At 42.4% G+C, this 17,144-nt stretch overlaps 2 protein-coding genes across 6 annotated transcripts in view; one reads left to right on the forward strand and one right to left on the reverse strand.

Annotated features, from left to right (window-relative positions):
• tmem47 (transmembrane protein 47) overlaps positions 1 to 4,531 on the forward strand; it is a 7,403-nt gene extending 2,872 nt beyond the window's left edge. The window contains exons 2-3 of the mRNA XM_020639008.3: positions 2,227 to 2,367; positions 2,862 to 4,531. Of these exons, the coding sequence (XP_020494664.2) occupies positions 2,227 to 2,367; positions 2,862 to 3,040 (320 nt within the window). The 3' untranslated portion in view covers positions 3,041 to 4,531. The remainder of the gene's footprint in view (positions 1 to 2,226; positions 2,368 to 2,861) is intronic.
• An 88-nt stretch (positions 4,532 to 4,619) lies between these two features.
• tab3 (TGF-beta activated kinase 1 (MAP3K7) binding protein 3) lies at positions 4,620 to 12,569 on the reverse strand. Of its 5 annotated transcripts, none has more exons than XM_020638962.3 (8): positions 12,393 to 12,567; positions 12,037 to 12,090; positions 11,533 to 11,707; positions 10,029 to 11,271; positions 8,424 to 8,584; positions 7,571 to 7,664; positions 6,048 to 6,131; positions 4,620 to 5,487 (listed from the first exon to the last, which is right to left on the reverse strand). In XM_020638962.3, exons 3-8 carry the CDS (start codon positions 11,632 to 11,634, stop codon positions 5,342 to 5,344), a joined length of 1,830 nt encoding a protein of 609 aa, XP_020494618.1. In that variant the 5' UTR covers positions 11,635 to 11,707; positions 12,037 to 12,090; positions 12,393 to 12,567; the 3' UTR covers positions 4,620 to 5,341. The 5 variants fall into 5 exon arrangements, with proteins under 5 accessions (XP_020494618.1, XP_020494616.1, XP_020494617.1 ...); XM_020638960.3 differs by having other exon boundaries at positions 11,914 to 12,090; XM_020638961.3 differs by having other exon boundaries at positions 11,865 to 12,090.
• Between the last annotated feature and the right edge of the window lie 4,575 nt (positions 12,570 to 17,144).

Consider the following 17,144-nt stretch of genomic DNA (forward strand, 5'->3'; position numbering starts at 1 on the left):
TGACATTTTTTGAAAGCTTCGGTACTTTCCAACACTATTGGTCATTAAGTGCAGAAATTGTATTGTTTGAAAACACCTGCTATTGTAAAGGACCAAAGTATGGAACATTCTGACAACCGTATATTCCTGTGACTGTGACACTGATGACTACAAATAGCATGTAAAGCTGGAGTGTCTTGCTGCCATCTTGAACCAGGGACCTCTGATTGACTTCCTGCTTCTGAAACTTCTCCATCCTGAGAGTGAGTCTAAGTATGTGTGACAGCCAGAGACACACTAGAGGCTCTTCTGTGACACAGATCTTCCTCCATTGTCTCAGACAAAGAAACATACTTGGGGGCCCAGAAGGATTTTTTTTTTTTCGTTTAGCACCTAGGCGCTCCCTGTCGTGCACATAATTAATGCTCAGATTGGATCTTGTCTACTGTATCTCCTTTTCCATCTGTCATCATGCATGGCTCAGATTAATACTTTGGCACTTCCTACTCGTCAAAGCCTCTAAGCACTCCGACTCTGGCTGCATGTCTTGCACAGTGAGTCGCTTCCAAATCTGAAATCCATCCTGCAGTTTCACAGGAGGACTGATAAGACTTTTCGCTTGCAGACTGCCCAGGCTGAAACTGACCTAGAGAGAGGATATCTTTCCCCACGATGAGCTTTGACAACTGCAGGTCAAGTCGCTGTGGCCCTTTTTTTGAGAGGCAGAGAAAGTGAAGGGGTCAGTCTTTGGAGGGGGGGGGGGGGGGGGGGGGTACAAGCTGGAGGCTGAAGAGAGCTGGTGCTCTGCTTTTTGTGGGCTCCTTCCAACATCCTGTGGTGACAGGGCCCATTTTTAAACTCTCAATCCTGGACCCATATTTGGTCAAAATTAGTTGATGTTTGTTTATATTTGAGCTGCTTGGCCTCTGGAATAAAGTTTCCCTCCAACAAGGGTGGGAACTGTATTTTAAGCAGCTTATCCTCTGTCACTGTCTCTCCGCTGGAGAATGTTTTAATGATTCTCTGCCTCAATAGAGGGGAAACATATTCTTGGCACTGCTTCATCTTTGTTATTTCCTGGGCTCCATAAGAGACAATACCATGTATAATAATAAAACGAATACCTCATGTTTATTCTAAATTATTTCAGTTTGAGGTTCTCCTCCTACCCTTATTTTATTTGGAGCTCAATCCCTTTAATGTTTTGATGTGAATTTTTTTTCACCCGCTGCACTTTAAATTATTTCCTCCTGTGTAATCTAATGCCTCATCATAATATCCTCTGCCTGTTTACATGTAGACCTCCTGTTTCCGTGAGCACACACTAAGGCTATGAAAGAGACCTTTAAACTCCAAACAGTTACATAACTTGTCTCAAAAGTCTTTGTTTATTGTCTCATGACATTGAGTGATTAAAATAACAGACTTTAAAAAAAAAAAGGAATTAGATTTAATTTTGCAGAATGAAAATAATTAAGTAACTTCTCCTTGACAAACATCTTTTTTTTTTTCTACTTTACTCTCACGGAGCAAGGACAGGGAAGGAGAAGCAGAGATTGAGACACATTATTATTTCAAGTGTTGTTAAACTTATTCTGGATGAAATGCTGAGAATGCCGCTGAGCTAGCATCAGGCAATACAGAGGGATACTCATTATCTGACTCACTTCACAGAATGCCTTTCTGCTGCTCTGGTGTCTGTTTATAAAGCGCTGAAATCCACACATATGTGGCCAGTCCTGTGTTTGGTTTGTTTGTTTCTTGTAAACCAGAAACTGCTGCGCTTTGTCCGACGGGTTAGTCAATGCATGGTTCAAATTCTTCCCCTGCCACTGGTCCCTAACGGCCGGCATCAAAACATTACAAGCCATGGCCGGCTTCTCAGAATATGCACGAGGAAATGTTTCAACCCCTGAACCACAAGTATTTCGTGTTTACTCTGCGGTAATTCCCCACAATCTCAAGTTGTTGGAATGTTGGATGTTTTTCTCCTGTTAGAGATTGAGCATGACCAATATGGCCTGTGACCTGTTCTGCTGCCTGACTCTTTTACTTTTCCCCCTCCTCTTCATCCACCCACCTTCCTCCTCCTTCTCCTGTCAACAGCTCAGACACGGCTCTCCAGTGTATCCCCGTTTTAGCTACCTATGTCACTCTCTATCTCAGTGTGATTTCATGCCTTTCCTCCCTCACCCCATCCTTCTGTGTGTGTGTGTGTGTGTGTGTGTGTGTGTGTGTGTGTCCCAGACTGGCAGATCGCCACACTGGCCTTGCTGTTGGGTGGAGCGGCCCTCACCCTGTTCTCCTTCCTTGTGGCGCTGATCTCCCTCTGCTTCAGCTCCAGGAGTCGCTGCTACAAGCCTGTGGCTGTCATGCTGTTCTCTGCGGGTACGTAAAGAGACAAAAGAACAAGTCAGAGATGAATCAAAACACGAAAACACAAAGAAATGACTGCTTCTAAAAAGGTCTATTCATTTGAGTTATGATGACGATAATAGTATCTGCACTAGTATTTGACTTGGATACCGCCAAAAATAAGAAATGTAATATAAGTATGCAAGTCAATGTACTTTTTGACACCCTAAAGGAAAATGTTCAGGTAACTAATTGTATTACAAAAAAACAAATAAGAGTGTGGTGCTGTCAACAATAAGTGTTTTAGTTATTCCAAATTCCAATATTATGGATAATTTGATTAAAAAAAACTAGTTTTGAGGGCTACTGAGCATCAGCCAATAGACAAGTATAGGTACAGGTATTAGTATCGGCATAACTGGTAATGAAAACATTGTCTCACTGTTGTAACACTTAATCTTTCTGTCTGATTTTAACAGACTGATTTTCACATTAGTACCTTCTTCTATTCTTGTTTTCCTCTGCAGTAGTGCTCCAGGTGTGCAGCTTGGTTCTATTCCCCATCAAGTTCATAGAGACGGTCAGTCTGAGGGTGTACCACGAGTTCAACTGGGGCTACGGCCTGGCCTGGGGGTCCACCATCTTCTCTTTTGGAGGCGCCATCCTTTACTGCCTCAACCCCAAGAACTATGAAGACTACTACTAAAACATGTGAGGAGAGAAGAGATATTGGAAGTCTGTTTCACCCAGGGCCCTTCCAGTAATGGGACATTTCTGTTCCATATAAAGTGCACAACCACAGACTAAAAAAAAAAAAGGAATAAACAAAAGCTCACTGTTAGATTCAGGACTTGAACCATTCGATACTGTGAATTTATTGACTTACAGAGGAGCCATACTTATTTGGATTTTGGATCTCTTTTTCAAAAAAAAAACTTGTCTTCAAAAATGAATCCTGAACCGTTGTAGAGCGAATGGCACCATTCGGTTGAGTCTGCGTTCCCTTTAAGTGGAACTCCAGTAGGTCTTCGATTTGGACAGAAAATCTGGAGGGAACAGATGGATTCACTGACCCCATACCAGGAAAAAATGATGGACCTATTACCCAATCAGAGCAAAGAGCAAAAGAACAATGTCAACTTGGCCCAATCAGGACAGTAACGGATCCAGGGAGGAAAAAAATCCCATTGAAGTGATATCCCGAGGATGACAAAGTGAGGAAATGCGACATAATACTTTTCCCCAGAGATGAATTACATCTGGAACTTGGCCTTGCCTTCTTCCTACAGTTTAGAGAAATACATCAGTGAGGGCTGGTCTCATGAGCCAAAGGTCGTTGCTAGTGGAGTTTTTTCTCCATTCCTATTTGATTCTATTTTAAGGGTCACAGAGATTAACAGAAACAACCTAAGACAATAAAAACATTCCACATCCACTGTCTAAATAATATCATACTGGTGAGAAGAACATGGGCTGGCTAATGAATAGCACAGCATCTGTCACGTAAACTATTGCTACTGCTATTGTAAATATGCAGCATAAGCCCAATTATACCGTCATTATGATTAAAGAAATGTTGTATTATTTGTAAGTATGTGCAGCATTATAAAGTAATATTCATGCTAAGGCCAGTGGGAGGGGGATGATGGCAAATGACCGTGTCTGCTGATGAGTGTCCACCCATGCCTGCATGATTATACCACCCAGCATGTGTTCACACACTGCCCCATGTGATGCCTCCTTATCTCCTCCATTTGTAGGAAACAGAAATGCTCTCAGTAGAAAAGAATACAAAAGTAGATTTTCATTTAGGGAGAAACTGTAGCAGATTGTCTCATAGTTGCAACTGAAAATGTCAGCATACCTAAAACTCTGCACAAAATATGAGGTTCATAACTAAGAACTATGCATGAGTAATGTTATTATTACTACTTGGATCAAGCTTAAAAAAAACAATTGAGCATTTTGAACCTTAAAGAAGCCATGAATGATGTGACTTGTACTTGCAGAAAGCCTGCTGTGGGTAAAACTCTTCTAAATTCTCCATTAGGATGGTCACTTTTAGGATGAAACTTCTCCAACTCCCTCTTGTAACAATAGAGAAAGTGAGTGTTTGCATGCCTATTCCATTTGCTGCTGAGTTTATTATGATTCCCACTGGCTTGAATAGTTATATAATAAACATGTTCTGATAAAAGGAGCGTATGATTTCTTTTGGGTGGGGGGGGGGGGGGGGGGGGGGGGGGGGGGTAGGTAGGCATCTATGATCTTCGGCACACATGTGGTCAGGTCACATAGAATCAGCTCCTTTATTAAGTACAGCAAGATGAGGCATTTGCACAGGAAATCAACATCTCATGAACACATAATACAGGGTGGCGTATTTTGCATAACAGTACCAGGAATATACTCATATGCAAGTGTCTTTAGTGTTCTTCTTTCAGTGAAATGAGCTCTTATACAGAGCCAGATACAGTGTACAGTCTACATTTCGCATTTGTCAGAACGTATATATCATTGATTTCATAGTTCCACCCTCAGAGAGGGAGTCACAGATCCTGGATTAAAGTGGAAGTGCCTCTATTTTAAGTTCAGGAATGGGCACAGTTGTGTAAACAGGGCAGTCACTTATTCTGCGTGGAATGATCTCCGGGTAAACTTACGCTCCACTTCATCAATCCTCAGTCGCTTTGACCTTCCCGAAGCCAAGTTCCACTGTGTCACTCACTATTTTATCCATTTGCTAAGAGACGTGTCCAAGCTGTCCCCAAAAGACTTCATCATCCACCAACGAAGAGTCCAAGTGCACAGGAGTAGTAGACGGAAGCAGGGCAAGTGGGCAGAGAGGGATAGTGGCTCTTCCTCAGCAGGTATATAGGTGTTGTATATTTACTGACAGGGGAAGACCTCTAGACAGATTCTGCAGATGTTTGAAAGGGTGGAGCTTATGCTCTCCAAGGATTGGCAGGGGCAGGACAAGGTAGGGCAATTCAGGTCAGCACACAGCTCAGGTGTAGCGTGGCATCTCGCATTGTTCACAGCGGTTGAGTGCGGGGTGATTGAGGAAGGTGCAGCTTTCACAGTTCCACTGGGCGCCTTCAAAATCCTCGTCCCTCTGAGGCCCCTGCACTGGTTTAGGGATCTGCTCTGCATCTAGCAATAAAAAAGGCAGTTTAAAACAAGAGCGCAAGAGAGTCTTTATTCATGTGATGAAGTGCTAAGCACAACAACAAAGCAAGTGTCATCAGCTCAGGGATAGAATTAAGCATGACGGTCAGTCAACAGACATGCATTCAAGGATCAACCATTCAGTATAAATGGTAATAGTCAAAAGCAAAAGGAAGGTTTTTCATCAAGTTGCCATGCCAACAGATTTGTGTAGACACAACACAACACAGACTAAAGTTAGATACACTTTGTCTTGGAAACTTTGATGTGCTGAGAGGCAAATTTGACAAATATTCTGTGTGCAATGCTCTAGGAACTACGCGGTGCAAGACCCCCCCCGGCCTGTTCGATGGCCACGTCTGGCCCATGTATTTGAAACACAAGAACGTCATGCGTGGTCCTGCAATGATAGTCAAAACTGTATCCTAGCAACAGAATAATTCAGTCTAATTCTAACCTGTTCAACATTTATTTTGCTCCTCTAATAAACACAACCTCATGAAGATGTTTCAAGACTTCTGAAAACTGAGTCAAACAATTCTCACCTTTCCTCACAGGTTTAGGCGGCACTACAGGACCGGGCTGAATGTTGTCATAAAAGTTGTTCATTGCTTTTGGGTCGAACTTCCCTGTGGAGGAAAGCAGAAACCAGATACATCAGTTTGTTTACAAGTGCTCATTCCAGACAGACAGCCAATCAGTTCCCAGCCTCCAATTCTCGTTGAGCCTCTTTACTGATGCAGTGTTCAGACTGGCACTTACAGCGCAGCAGACTCCAGGGGAAGAAAAGATAGCAGGGTCAACAGGCTAAATAGTAAAAACGTGCTTTAAATTTAGGGTCAGAAAACATAATCCGGTTCAGAACAGAGATACACATTCTACCGATATTATAAAAAAATGATGCAAAAAAGACTGAAAATGTACATATCTGTTACCCAAAAGAATCACCCTAGATTGTATTCAGTTATCTCACCAACACTGAATGGCAGCTAGTTCAATAACATATGCTTGATAAATGAACCAAATCAATGACAAGGATGCATGAACTCACGCTTTGCTTTCTACAAGCTCCAACTTTAAAATTTGATTAACCGGATGTTGATGTCTGCTTAGAGACAGCCGATCATTTTTTTACAAGCATTAGCAAAAAAAAGCTGACAGGCTTAAAAGCTACAGCTTACAGTCAAGACGTTGACTTGTTATCTTATTTCTTCTACTGTGTGGAATCCTCCTGAAGCTAAATTCCTGAGCTCAATGACCTTCTGTGACTGTATGAAAGCACTCCCCAAATGATAAACAAAGATAATCTAACACAAATAACTGATTCATGTTAACTGATGTCAAAAGAGCCAATTGTAAAAAAAAAAATTTAGGGACCTTTAACAACATCCAAACATTTAAAAACTCTCAACAACAACGATTATTATTTTTTTAAAGATTCTTGTACTGATTGAAAAGCACTGCAGCAAAGTTTTTAGATTCAGAAGCTGACAAACAAATCCAGTTATTTTGCAAATGCTCTTTTATGCTGAAGTTTATTATCCATTGACTGAGCAGTCTGTCTGAAAAGGAGCATTATGGAAGATGACGACAACAACAAACAAAGGGAAGACAACTGCTCAAGTGTTCAGTTCACCAGCACTGGATAAATTGATTATAAATTGTTAAAAGTTATAAGAAGGAAGATCTTAATACCCTTTCACTTGAGAAAATACACAGCTTCTTATGAAATTATAAACCATAACAACTTATTTCTACAATAGAAATTTTGAGACAATGCCGTTATACATTTCGTAATCATCAAGGATCATGTACCAGTAAAGCACCATGCTGGACCCAATGAGGGTCAACTCTGACCAGCGGGTTATTTTAGAACACTGTATCTGTATGCAGAGAGAAGGAGCATCATCCATCACTCTGGACTCAACTCTATCTGCTTCTGGGCTTGGCTCTTTCAAGATCAATGCTTTCAAATATATCAGACATGCACTTCAAAGTTTCATGCGTTGGACTGTACATTAATGATTGTGGATGTGTGTGTGTGTGTGTGTGTGTGTGTGTCTGAAACCTCTTGATTGCAGAAGATCTGTCTCCTTTAGGGTACAGTCGATATCAATCTGAAGCTGTCTGTTCAGACTCCGCAAACGGGTCATCTCCTCAGGCTGCAGTCGGTGCAAACACAACAACCCAGTTAGATTAGACGAATATAGGCAACCAAATATTCCCTCCTTTAAAACCTCTTCTTACGAGTAAGAAAGTAATAAACACACCCTTTTATGATAAAAATAGTGTTGTCATATTATTGCTGAATTTTAGTAGCACTTTGTGTCTAAGATTGCAATGTTTTCTGCCTTTTAAAAAGCCCACATGCCTGCTTTTCTTTAACAGATTTTAAGATCTTATTGTTTTCAAACTAAATAGGACAGGCCCTACCTTACATCTGTGATTTGCTAACTCCCCATGAGCCTGACCACTGCCTGGGATCCTCCAGCAGGGCTCTACTAGCAGTTCCTAAAACTCAACTGGTCCCAAAGCCTTTGCTGTTCGTACCCCCCGGGCGGTGGAACGCCCTCCCTGAATATCTCAGACAGGCAGTGCCCTCTTTTAAATCACTTCTTAAAACTCACGTTCATTGATTTTCTTTTCTCAATGATTTGGTTGGTTGTACTTCAAGAGTACCAGGTTTTATTGTTATATACGTTTAATTTATGTTTTAGTCTTTTTTTTGTGTGCTATTATTTGAAGATGTGTGTATTTTATTGTACTATTTTTGGTTGTTTTAATTTCAAAACACTTCAGTCATCATTCTTATTATTATTTCATCCAAAGTGAAATTGAATTCCATAATGTCATTTACATGTAATAGATTTGTAATAGCATGACAACGTAAACAGCAAAACAACTAAGTGTGTGGTTCTTACTCTGGGTATAAGACTCGAGGAGTTTACTCGTCTAAAGCGTCTTTGTAGGGCGTCGTATTCCATATTGTTAACATCCGACTTCAGATGCTCTAGTTTCTGCTTTTCCAGCAGCAACTCTTTCAGTAGACGCTCCATCCTGGCACGCTGGTGGAGCAGGAGAGCTGGAGAGGAGCAAACAAACAAATAACAAAATAAGGAGTCTGTTAGCTACTTTCTACAGTAAACAAGCACTCATATTTAAGTAATATGAAGAAAAAGAAAAACGCAATCAGTGCAGACAAATCATGATACCAAAGACCAACTTTCAGTAAGTTAGCCTCCAAATTACTTCAACGATTAACACAATACTTTAACCTTAATAATCACAATAGAAGTAAACAGGCTTAAGAAGACAAATAGACAAACTATATAGCTTTATGAGGCCCAATTTGGGCCCTGTGGTAGGGTAGGTAGTATCGGTGTTATCACTACCTGGAGGTTGCATCTACGGAGCCTGGGTCTGTTGAAGGTGGCAATGCTATTTGGGCTCTGATGGCAATGTGGTAGGGTAGGTAAGATATAGAAGTTTAGCACATGGGTATGGTTAGCCGTGAGAGCTAGCAATGGGGGGTAGGAGGGGGGTGGCTCTGGGATGCTGGAGCTCACTGTCCAGCCTTCCCAAGGGGTCGTGGGACTAATTGGATGAAACACAGGTGAAGGGAGGTTCCCACTTGACAATCCCAGTGATGTCCTGGTGATGCGTATCAGTCTACACGGTTGAGTTGTGGGGGCCATGTGTTCAGGTAGGTAGTATCAGGGTTGTCACTACCTGCAGCTTGCATCTACGGAGCCAGGGTCTGTTGAAGGTGGCATCGATCGCTGTTTTGGTTTTTCTGGTGGCAACTAAGGGCCATAAGGGAGGTTATGTAACTTATCAGTAGGGCAAAGGGCATAATTGGGATGAGGGGTGTTTTCACTTAGTGCTTTTCCTTTCATTAGGGCACAAGTGACTTGTGTTTGATTCAAACTGAACTAATTCTAGGCGAGAAGATACGAGAAAGTATAACAAAATATAACAACAAAATGCAGGTTAACACCACAAAATGACTGACACAGATAACTTAAACACATTTCTGTCAGAGTTTAAACAAAGTTGGCATGTCACAACTGTTTCCTATTGCAATATTAACATTTTATATTTATGGCCAGTACAAAGATAAGCACTACAAAACTGGAAGAGGAGCTCGATTTTTTTCAAAATCTGTAATTGTGAGATCCTAATTTTGCAAATACATTTTTGACAACAATTAAATATTAGAATTTAAGACTCTCATGTATAGTGTAACCCTTTAGTTCAATTCATGTTCAATTTCTTTTAGAAATACTGTATATTTATAGTTTTTTTAATGTATTTTGTCAGTTAAAAGTTCATTTGGGCTATAAGAAACATGTCTTTTCTACCGATACATCAAATAATTAGCAGATTATTTTATTTTAAGCACCTACATTCTGGGCAACAGTGGTTCCATGAGCTCCAGTACGAAGTGCAACGTCTCCAATTAAAAAGTCAACTATTCTCAGACTAAAGGTCACTTAAAATTGCACACATAAAAAGCAATGCCCTACCTTGTGTGTACGCATAGTCATCAGAGCCTGAGCTTGAACGTCGGGGCATTTGGTGAAACTGACTTGCGATGTTCCCTGGTAGAGCTGAGATGGGCAGGATGGGTGCAGGGGCAGCGTTGTGCTCCCCATGGTCTACTATGTTGAGAAGAGACTCCGCTTCAGCCACAGGAGGTGAGCTGGGGGGCCTCTGGGCCTGGCCTCCTGGGGACACTTTGATTTTGAAGGTGTAGGCTGACTGGCCCGGTTGAGGAGAGGAGGCAGGCCGAGGCCTTGCAGGGCCTTGATGCTGCAGGTACATCCCAGGGTGGAATGATGCCGGGCCTGTAGGTCCAGTCATAGTGATACCCCTTGAAGGAGAGCTGGGTGAGGGGCTTGTGGCCATGTAAAGTGCTCCTTGGGGGTGGGGATTGTGCACAGGTGAATTGCTGCGAGGTCGTGGACCCTCCAGGGTAATCTCTATCTGGTTCTTGAGGGGGTTCTTGTTGTAGGGCCTGTAAACTGCTGGCTGTTGCTGGGGTTGTTGCTGGTGATGGTAGGGCATGCTAGGGATGGTTGGGGAGCTAATAGGTAGGAAGACATATTGCTGGTGCTGGGGTTGGGGCTGTGGTTGGGACTGCGGCTGGACCTGATGTTGGGGGGAGCTGTAAGGGGAGCCATATGTGGGAGTACTATAAGGGGACTGCTGATGCTGATACACAGACGCCCCTGAGGCCGACCAAGGCGATGGCTGAGGGCTTTGGGAGGGTGAAGGTCTAATATACAGGGGGGTGTTGGAGCTGTTCGCATAGTGCCCTGGGGGGATCTGCAGAGCTTGTGGGACAGTGGGTATACTTTGTGAAAGTGTGACTGTTATAGGGTTCATTGTGTAACGCGGGACAGGGGAATATGTTGGAGACATGCCCTGCATTGTGGGCGGAGGGGTAGGAGTGCTAGCCGACCGGCTCTGATCGTTCATGAAAAAAGGGTTGTAACCAGGGGAGGGGGCTATGTTAGCAGGGGCTGACAGTGGCTCAGGGTAGCTGGGTCGCTGGGGTTCAATGTGACTATCACTGGTGCTGTGCACTAGGGAGCGTCCTCCTCCATTTGCCTTGCTTGCTTCTGAGCCTGGGTAGCCCAGACTGATGTGGAGCATTTGATTTCGACTCCGTCGCCCGTCCTCTGGACTGTGATGGAACTCTCCATACAGGTATCTGTTACTCTCCTGAGCCAGCAGGTGGCAGCAGAGATCCAGGTTATTGTTGTTCTGAGACAGCAAACCAAGAACAGTCTTGAGTTATTCAGCGTCAAGCAGCTGGAGTGTTTAAGAGCACTTCTTGCTGCTTTTCTGCTTTGCATACATTATAAGAGGAAAATACGTGCTGCTGGTAATTTAGCTTTACAAACTAAGCAATATATCTTTAAATCGAAAATACATTCTGCACAGGCCAATATCAATCATTCATAATTTGCAGAGTCCAACCATCAGAGCATATGGAAGAACAAGTGTGTGTTTGTGTGTGAATACCTGTAGAAGGCACTGTGACACAACCCCCTCTGGGATCTCTGGGAAACGCTGCTTAAGATCCTGCAGGATGTGAAAGTCGAGCTGAGAGCCTCCCTGCGCCATCCTAAAGCCAACACAGAGACTCAGCGAGCCCAAAACTGCAAACGCTGAAATAACCGACGTCGTCTCATCCCCCCTGAAGACGACACAGATCACACAACTCAAGATGCTGACCAATGATCTGATTGGCATGTTTGACTGCCACACACGCACACACACACCCCAATGTGTCAGCAATAATTACATCAAGTGCAACAATTAAAAAAAAAACAGTCTCTGTGAGGCATGTCAACCTTAGCTTTCAAAAACACAGCAGAATATATCCACATGACAGGCGAACACCTGTTAAAACAAGCCAGATTCAAGGTTGTTCTTTCACACTGTGCACGGAGGTTCTTGTAAGCTGCCCGTCAGTCTGTTGTTGTTTGTTTAGCCATACTGTTGCACCAAGCAACGACGACATACCGTCGCTAGCTCGCAGGCTAGCTCTCAGCATCAATTGGCCTCCTCCGTGTATCACTAAAACAAAACAACCACACCGGTGTTACGTGTGACCACGCACAGACAATAACATTGACATTCCCTAGAAGATTACCCCGTAGTTTAGCCGCCACTAAAATAGCATCAAAAATCCCACCGGAACAAGTCACTTTGTTCAAATAAGATTAACTCAATTCGTCAGGTGCCTGCCAGCTAACTCTGCTAACGCTAACATTAGCTCGGTCAGCTGTCATATGCTCTCTGGGTGTTGATGGATTAGCGAGCTAACCATGCTAAAGTCAGGTAGCCACTTTACGACTTTACAAAACAAAAAAACTCACCATAAATTAAGTCTCCCTCAAGTCCCGGGTCATAGCTGAGCCTCGGTGTTTCTTATACTGTGCGACGAGGTTTGTCAAGTGTTTGTTTTGGCTAAGTAACTTGTAGTTTCGCATTCCAGCGTCAGGCCCGCTGAGCAGACTGTCTATCGCGATAATGTCAGATTCTCCCTCCCAACCAGGAAGTTGTTCAAATCGGCTGATTCGACGCTGTCTGTTGTGCGCATGTCTGCTTGCCGCGCTTCCCTGTCTTTATAGTGTTCTCTATTTTATGGATGATTTAAACCCTTCAATTACTGACATGGTAAATGTTATTTTACTCATGAGTAAATATCATATTCACTTTAGTAAGTGGAGAAACAGCAAAACCCTAATTTGACTGGTTTATAAATGATTTCAATTTGTTTTTCTTATCTCTGAAAAAAAAAAAAGAAATCTAGCAGGATTGCTAGAATTTCTTGTTGAAATTCTTGTTTTGATTTCTGGCCTTTGTTGAATTTGTTTTGTCCTTGCTCCAGTTTGCTGTCTACGATGTTTTCTTTTGGAAAAGTTTGATTTTTATTTATTTATTTTTATATATAATCCTCCCCTAGTCTTGATTTATGTTTGAATTAACTTGTTCCTGTGTATTTTGCTGTTGTATGTTCATCCTCTTTAAGAGTTTGTCTAAACTTTTTTTGTATAAGTTAAATTTGTCAATAAAGACGGTTTAAAAAAATAAAATCATTTTGTCAACAGCTCAATATTGCTCTTGAAAAATAAATCTCTGTAAATACAGATGTATTTAACTTACTTACTTATTTGTTTTCAAGAGAGCCATGGCTTTAGTTAAGCATATGATAGCCATTTAAAAAAACACTTCATTGGTAAGCTAATAAAAGTTATTAGACTGGTGAATAGTTCTGAGTTTCCCAAAAAACTATCAAACTTAATTTAACATATTTCCCCATCAATACATGCTGGTGATAGTCTGCAGTTTGCAAGAATATACTGTCACATAATTTAATTGAAAATTGGGTCTGGCACGTCTCAAGTGACCTTATCGCAATGTAGACTAAGTATGTGTATTAATGTAGAAAGAAAACCACCGAAGTATGACAGAAGAAGTAATCATATTTTACCTATATTATCTTTAGAAGATACGTTCATCATTAAGTTGTATTAAAGTCATCTTCAGTTGATGAACAGCATTTTATTTAAAACATTAGTCAAGTTAAGTGTAGCTTTTTTTTTTTTTAACTGATTAGGGGTGTCCTTAGTCACCGATTTCAGATGTTTTATAGTCACATACCATACTGTAAGAGCAAAGTTAAGATTTGTGTCAGTGGTATTTCTCTGTGTTTTCCACTAGGGGGCAGTGAGAAAGTCCAATAATTCTGCAGAAACGCTTAACCTTAAGTGACAATCACAGGAAGGGACACAAATGGTCTTCTCCAGGGGAAGATCAACATTATAGTTTAATGTGTATAACTGTTGTGGAAGTAAAGCATAATAATATAATAACATAACATCTCTAAAGTAATGCTTTGTATCACATGAAGCCAGAACTGTTTGCTGGAGCACAGTTAAATAGGAATTTTTGATAATGCAGCAGTTGGTTCTTTGAGATAAAATGGTCAGTAATGGACAATACCACCATCAGAAGTCTGAAGGGTTGTAAGGAGGTCAGTATTGCAGATGTCTGTTTATGCTAGAGGCTGTTAACTGACACAGGAAAAGGGTTTTGGATTACTGTAAAGTGGTAGCAAGGAATTTTCAGACTGTTCATGTGTAGATCACAGCACAACTCAAAGACGCTTAACAAAGAATAACAACAAAAACAAAATGACGAAAACAATACAACGAAGAAATAATCTAAAAGAAGGAGGAAGAGAGTTGAGATTGTTAGTGGTTGTAGCCAATGTTGAAGAGGTGAGTTTTTAGGGATATCTTGAAGGATGTGAGTGTGGGGGAGTGTCTAATGTTTTTTTGGGAGTGAGTTCCAGAGGGTGGGAGCGGCAATGGAGAAGGCCCTGTCCCCCCAGGGCCGATGGTTCGTACTGCAGGGTGCGGGTTGGAGTGTGCCAGGTGAGTAGCTCAGACAGGTAAGGGGGAGCCAGGATATGGAGGGTTTTTTAGGTGAGGATGAGGAGTTTGAAGTGGATACGCAATGGGATGGGGAGCCAGTGAGGTTATGAAGGACAGGGGTGATGTGATCACGGGTGCTGGAGTGAGTGAGAAGACGAGCAGCGGAGTTTTGGATGATGCATTGTAGATGAGACTGTTGCAGTAGTCTAGTCTGGAAGTGAAGAATCCGTGGGTGAGGGTCTTAGCAGCTGTTCAATTGGATGGAGGTCAGAGGAATGTAGAGGGCCAGCCAATGGCATCAAGTCTCATCATCCAAGAACTGAATACACACTCTGGCCACATGAGGCCAGGCAATGTCCTGCACCAGGAGGAACCCAGAGCCCACTTTACTACCTAAGAGTAGTCAATGTACCATTGGCTATGACACGGAGGTTTGAGGGACCCTCCAAGGATATGCCTCCCGCCATCACTGGCAACTGACAGCTAACCTGTCATGCTGGATCGATGTTGAATCTTAATGTTCACCATGGCGTCTACAGACTCTTTCACATTTTTCACATGTTCTCAGTGTGTGTTGCTCTCATCTGTGTAGAGTAAAGGGTGCCAATGGCAAACCTGCCAATCAAGCTGCATGTTGCTGGGCTGTGGACACAGGTGCCACTAGAGGATGTGCCCTATACCCTCATGGAGTCTGTTTCTGACAGTTTCTTCAGAAACATACACACCTGCAGCCTGCTGAAGGTCATTTTGTAGCGCTTTGGCAGTGCTCCTCCTGTTCCTCCTTGCACAAAGGAGCAGATACCAGTCCTGCTGCTGGGTTGATGCCCTTCTGTAGCCCTGCAGCTCTCTTCTAGAGTAACTGCTGGTTTCCTCGTATCTTCTCTGTGCTCTTGAGTCTGTGTTTGGAGACACAGCAAACCTCCTTGCCACTGCATGTATGGATGTGCCATCCTGGAGGAGCTGGACTAGGCTACCTGTGCAACCTGCTCATGCTACCAGTATTGACAAGGACACTGGCAGAACATAGAACTGGAAGAATCAGTCACGAAGGATAAGGAGAGAGCAAGTGTTTGTGGCCACCACATGCAAAACCATTCCCTTTTTGGGGGTTGTCTTGCTTTTGCCTCCATTGCACCTGTTGTCGCTTTTATTTGCACCAAAGCAGATGAAATCGATTCACAAACTATTGTGGAGATTTATATGGACAAATGAAGTTGTATTCTATTCTAGTCTATATCCCTGAAATGTAACTGACTTGTTGTTTGATGTGACCATTCAGCATTTCTTTATTTTTTTAAGCAGGTTGTGGTCTACATTCCCCCTTAACAAAACAAAACTTTTCTGTGGCCATACCTCCACTGTACCTCAGTACACCACCTCCCCTCCTCCCCTCTCTTCTTAGTGACCGAATGCAGCAGTTCGTAGCACTGATCTCCACTCAGTTATACAGTCAAAAATTGATTCAATATATAAACTCATAAATAAACTCAACCAATATTCTGAGATAACCAGATCTTGGAAAGGTTTGGAATACTCAGACTTAGACTAAAGGTATGAATGTTTTGAGGACGAACGATATATGTTTATAATATACAGGTGGCCTATATAAATATGATATCAGTAGTATTTTTTATCAAAGTGGGTGCACGGCTGTTCATCATCTCAGATTAATTGACATTTAATCTTGTGCAGTGTTATTAGTGTCTTGATCGAATAACGAATGGAACCTTTTTCTATAGAGGTGTGGCCAGTTGGCATAGGTGTATCCATCCACCAGGACTTTGTTTAGTTTTGACCTGCAGAGACAGTCCACTGCAGCTTCATCAGGGGGACGTGGACTGTACCATCACAGAAACATTTAAAAGGGGGGGGGGGGGGGGGGGGGGGGGGCTGGGGTTCAGGGCTGAGCTGCAGCAGCTGCAGCTTTAAGGCCCAGTCTGACTCAAGTTAGCTGTTAGCTGTCCTTACAGTGTTGACAAGTTTCCACAACTGTGGTGCTATTTTTAGCAGTCCCCTTGTTGTCCCTGATGCCCTGCAGGACTTAAAACAGAGGCGGACGGAGCCCCTTTGCCCTGAGAGTTCACAGAACAGACCTCCCTCCAACAAATGCTTAAATCTGAGCAGGAAGTCAATAAATCTTAGGAATGGAAAAAAGCCCTCTGACGTTCTGTAGGTAGAACAACATGCCATGCCAGCGTCCCTGGATATACTCTCTTTAATTACACTCACTGACAGTCTATATACCAGGTTAATATACAGCCGCTCTTTACATTTAAACATTTTCGTATTTATTTGTTAACAAAGACCTTCTATTCATCTCTATGATATTTCATCAAGTACAGCCCCAACTGTTTCAATCTCTTCTCTTCCAATGACACTCCTGCTCTCAGGTTTCATTACTCAGTACAGTATTAGCCTGAGCTTTTGCCGTCTTGTTTGGGGAATCCCATAACCTCGAAAACTCCAACTGGACAAGTACGTGCTGCAGTTATGTAACATTTAGTTTGCCCTGACATTTACCTGTAACCTGTGTTGAGGTTTCATAATAGGAGGCGAACAATGTGCCAAACATTGTGTCCAGTATATTACAAATACTATGATCATTAGGCAACAGCAAAAAAGGTTTGTGTGCCATCTCCCCACAATATCTAACATTCCTTAAATACTTGAAAGGGGATTTTGCTTGGT

Source organism: Labrus bergylta, chromosome 6, assembly GCF_963930695.1.
Source record: "Labrus bergylta chromosome 6, fLabBer1.1, whole genome shotgun sequence".
Taxonomy (NCBI): Eukaryota; Metazoa; Chordata; class Actinopteri; order Labriformes; family Labridae; genus Labrus; species Labrus bergylta.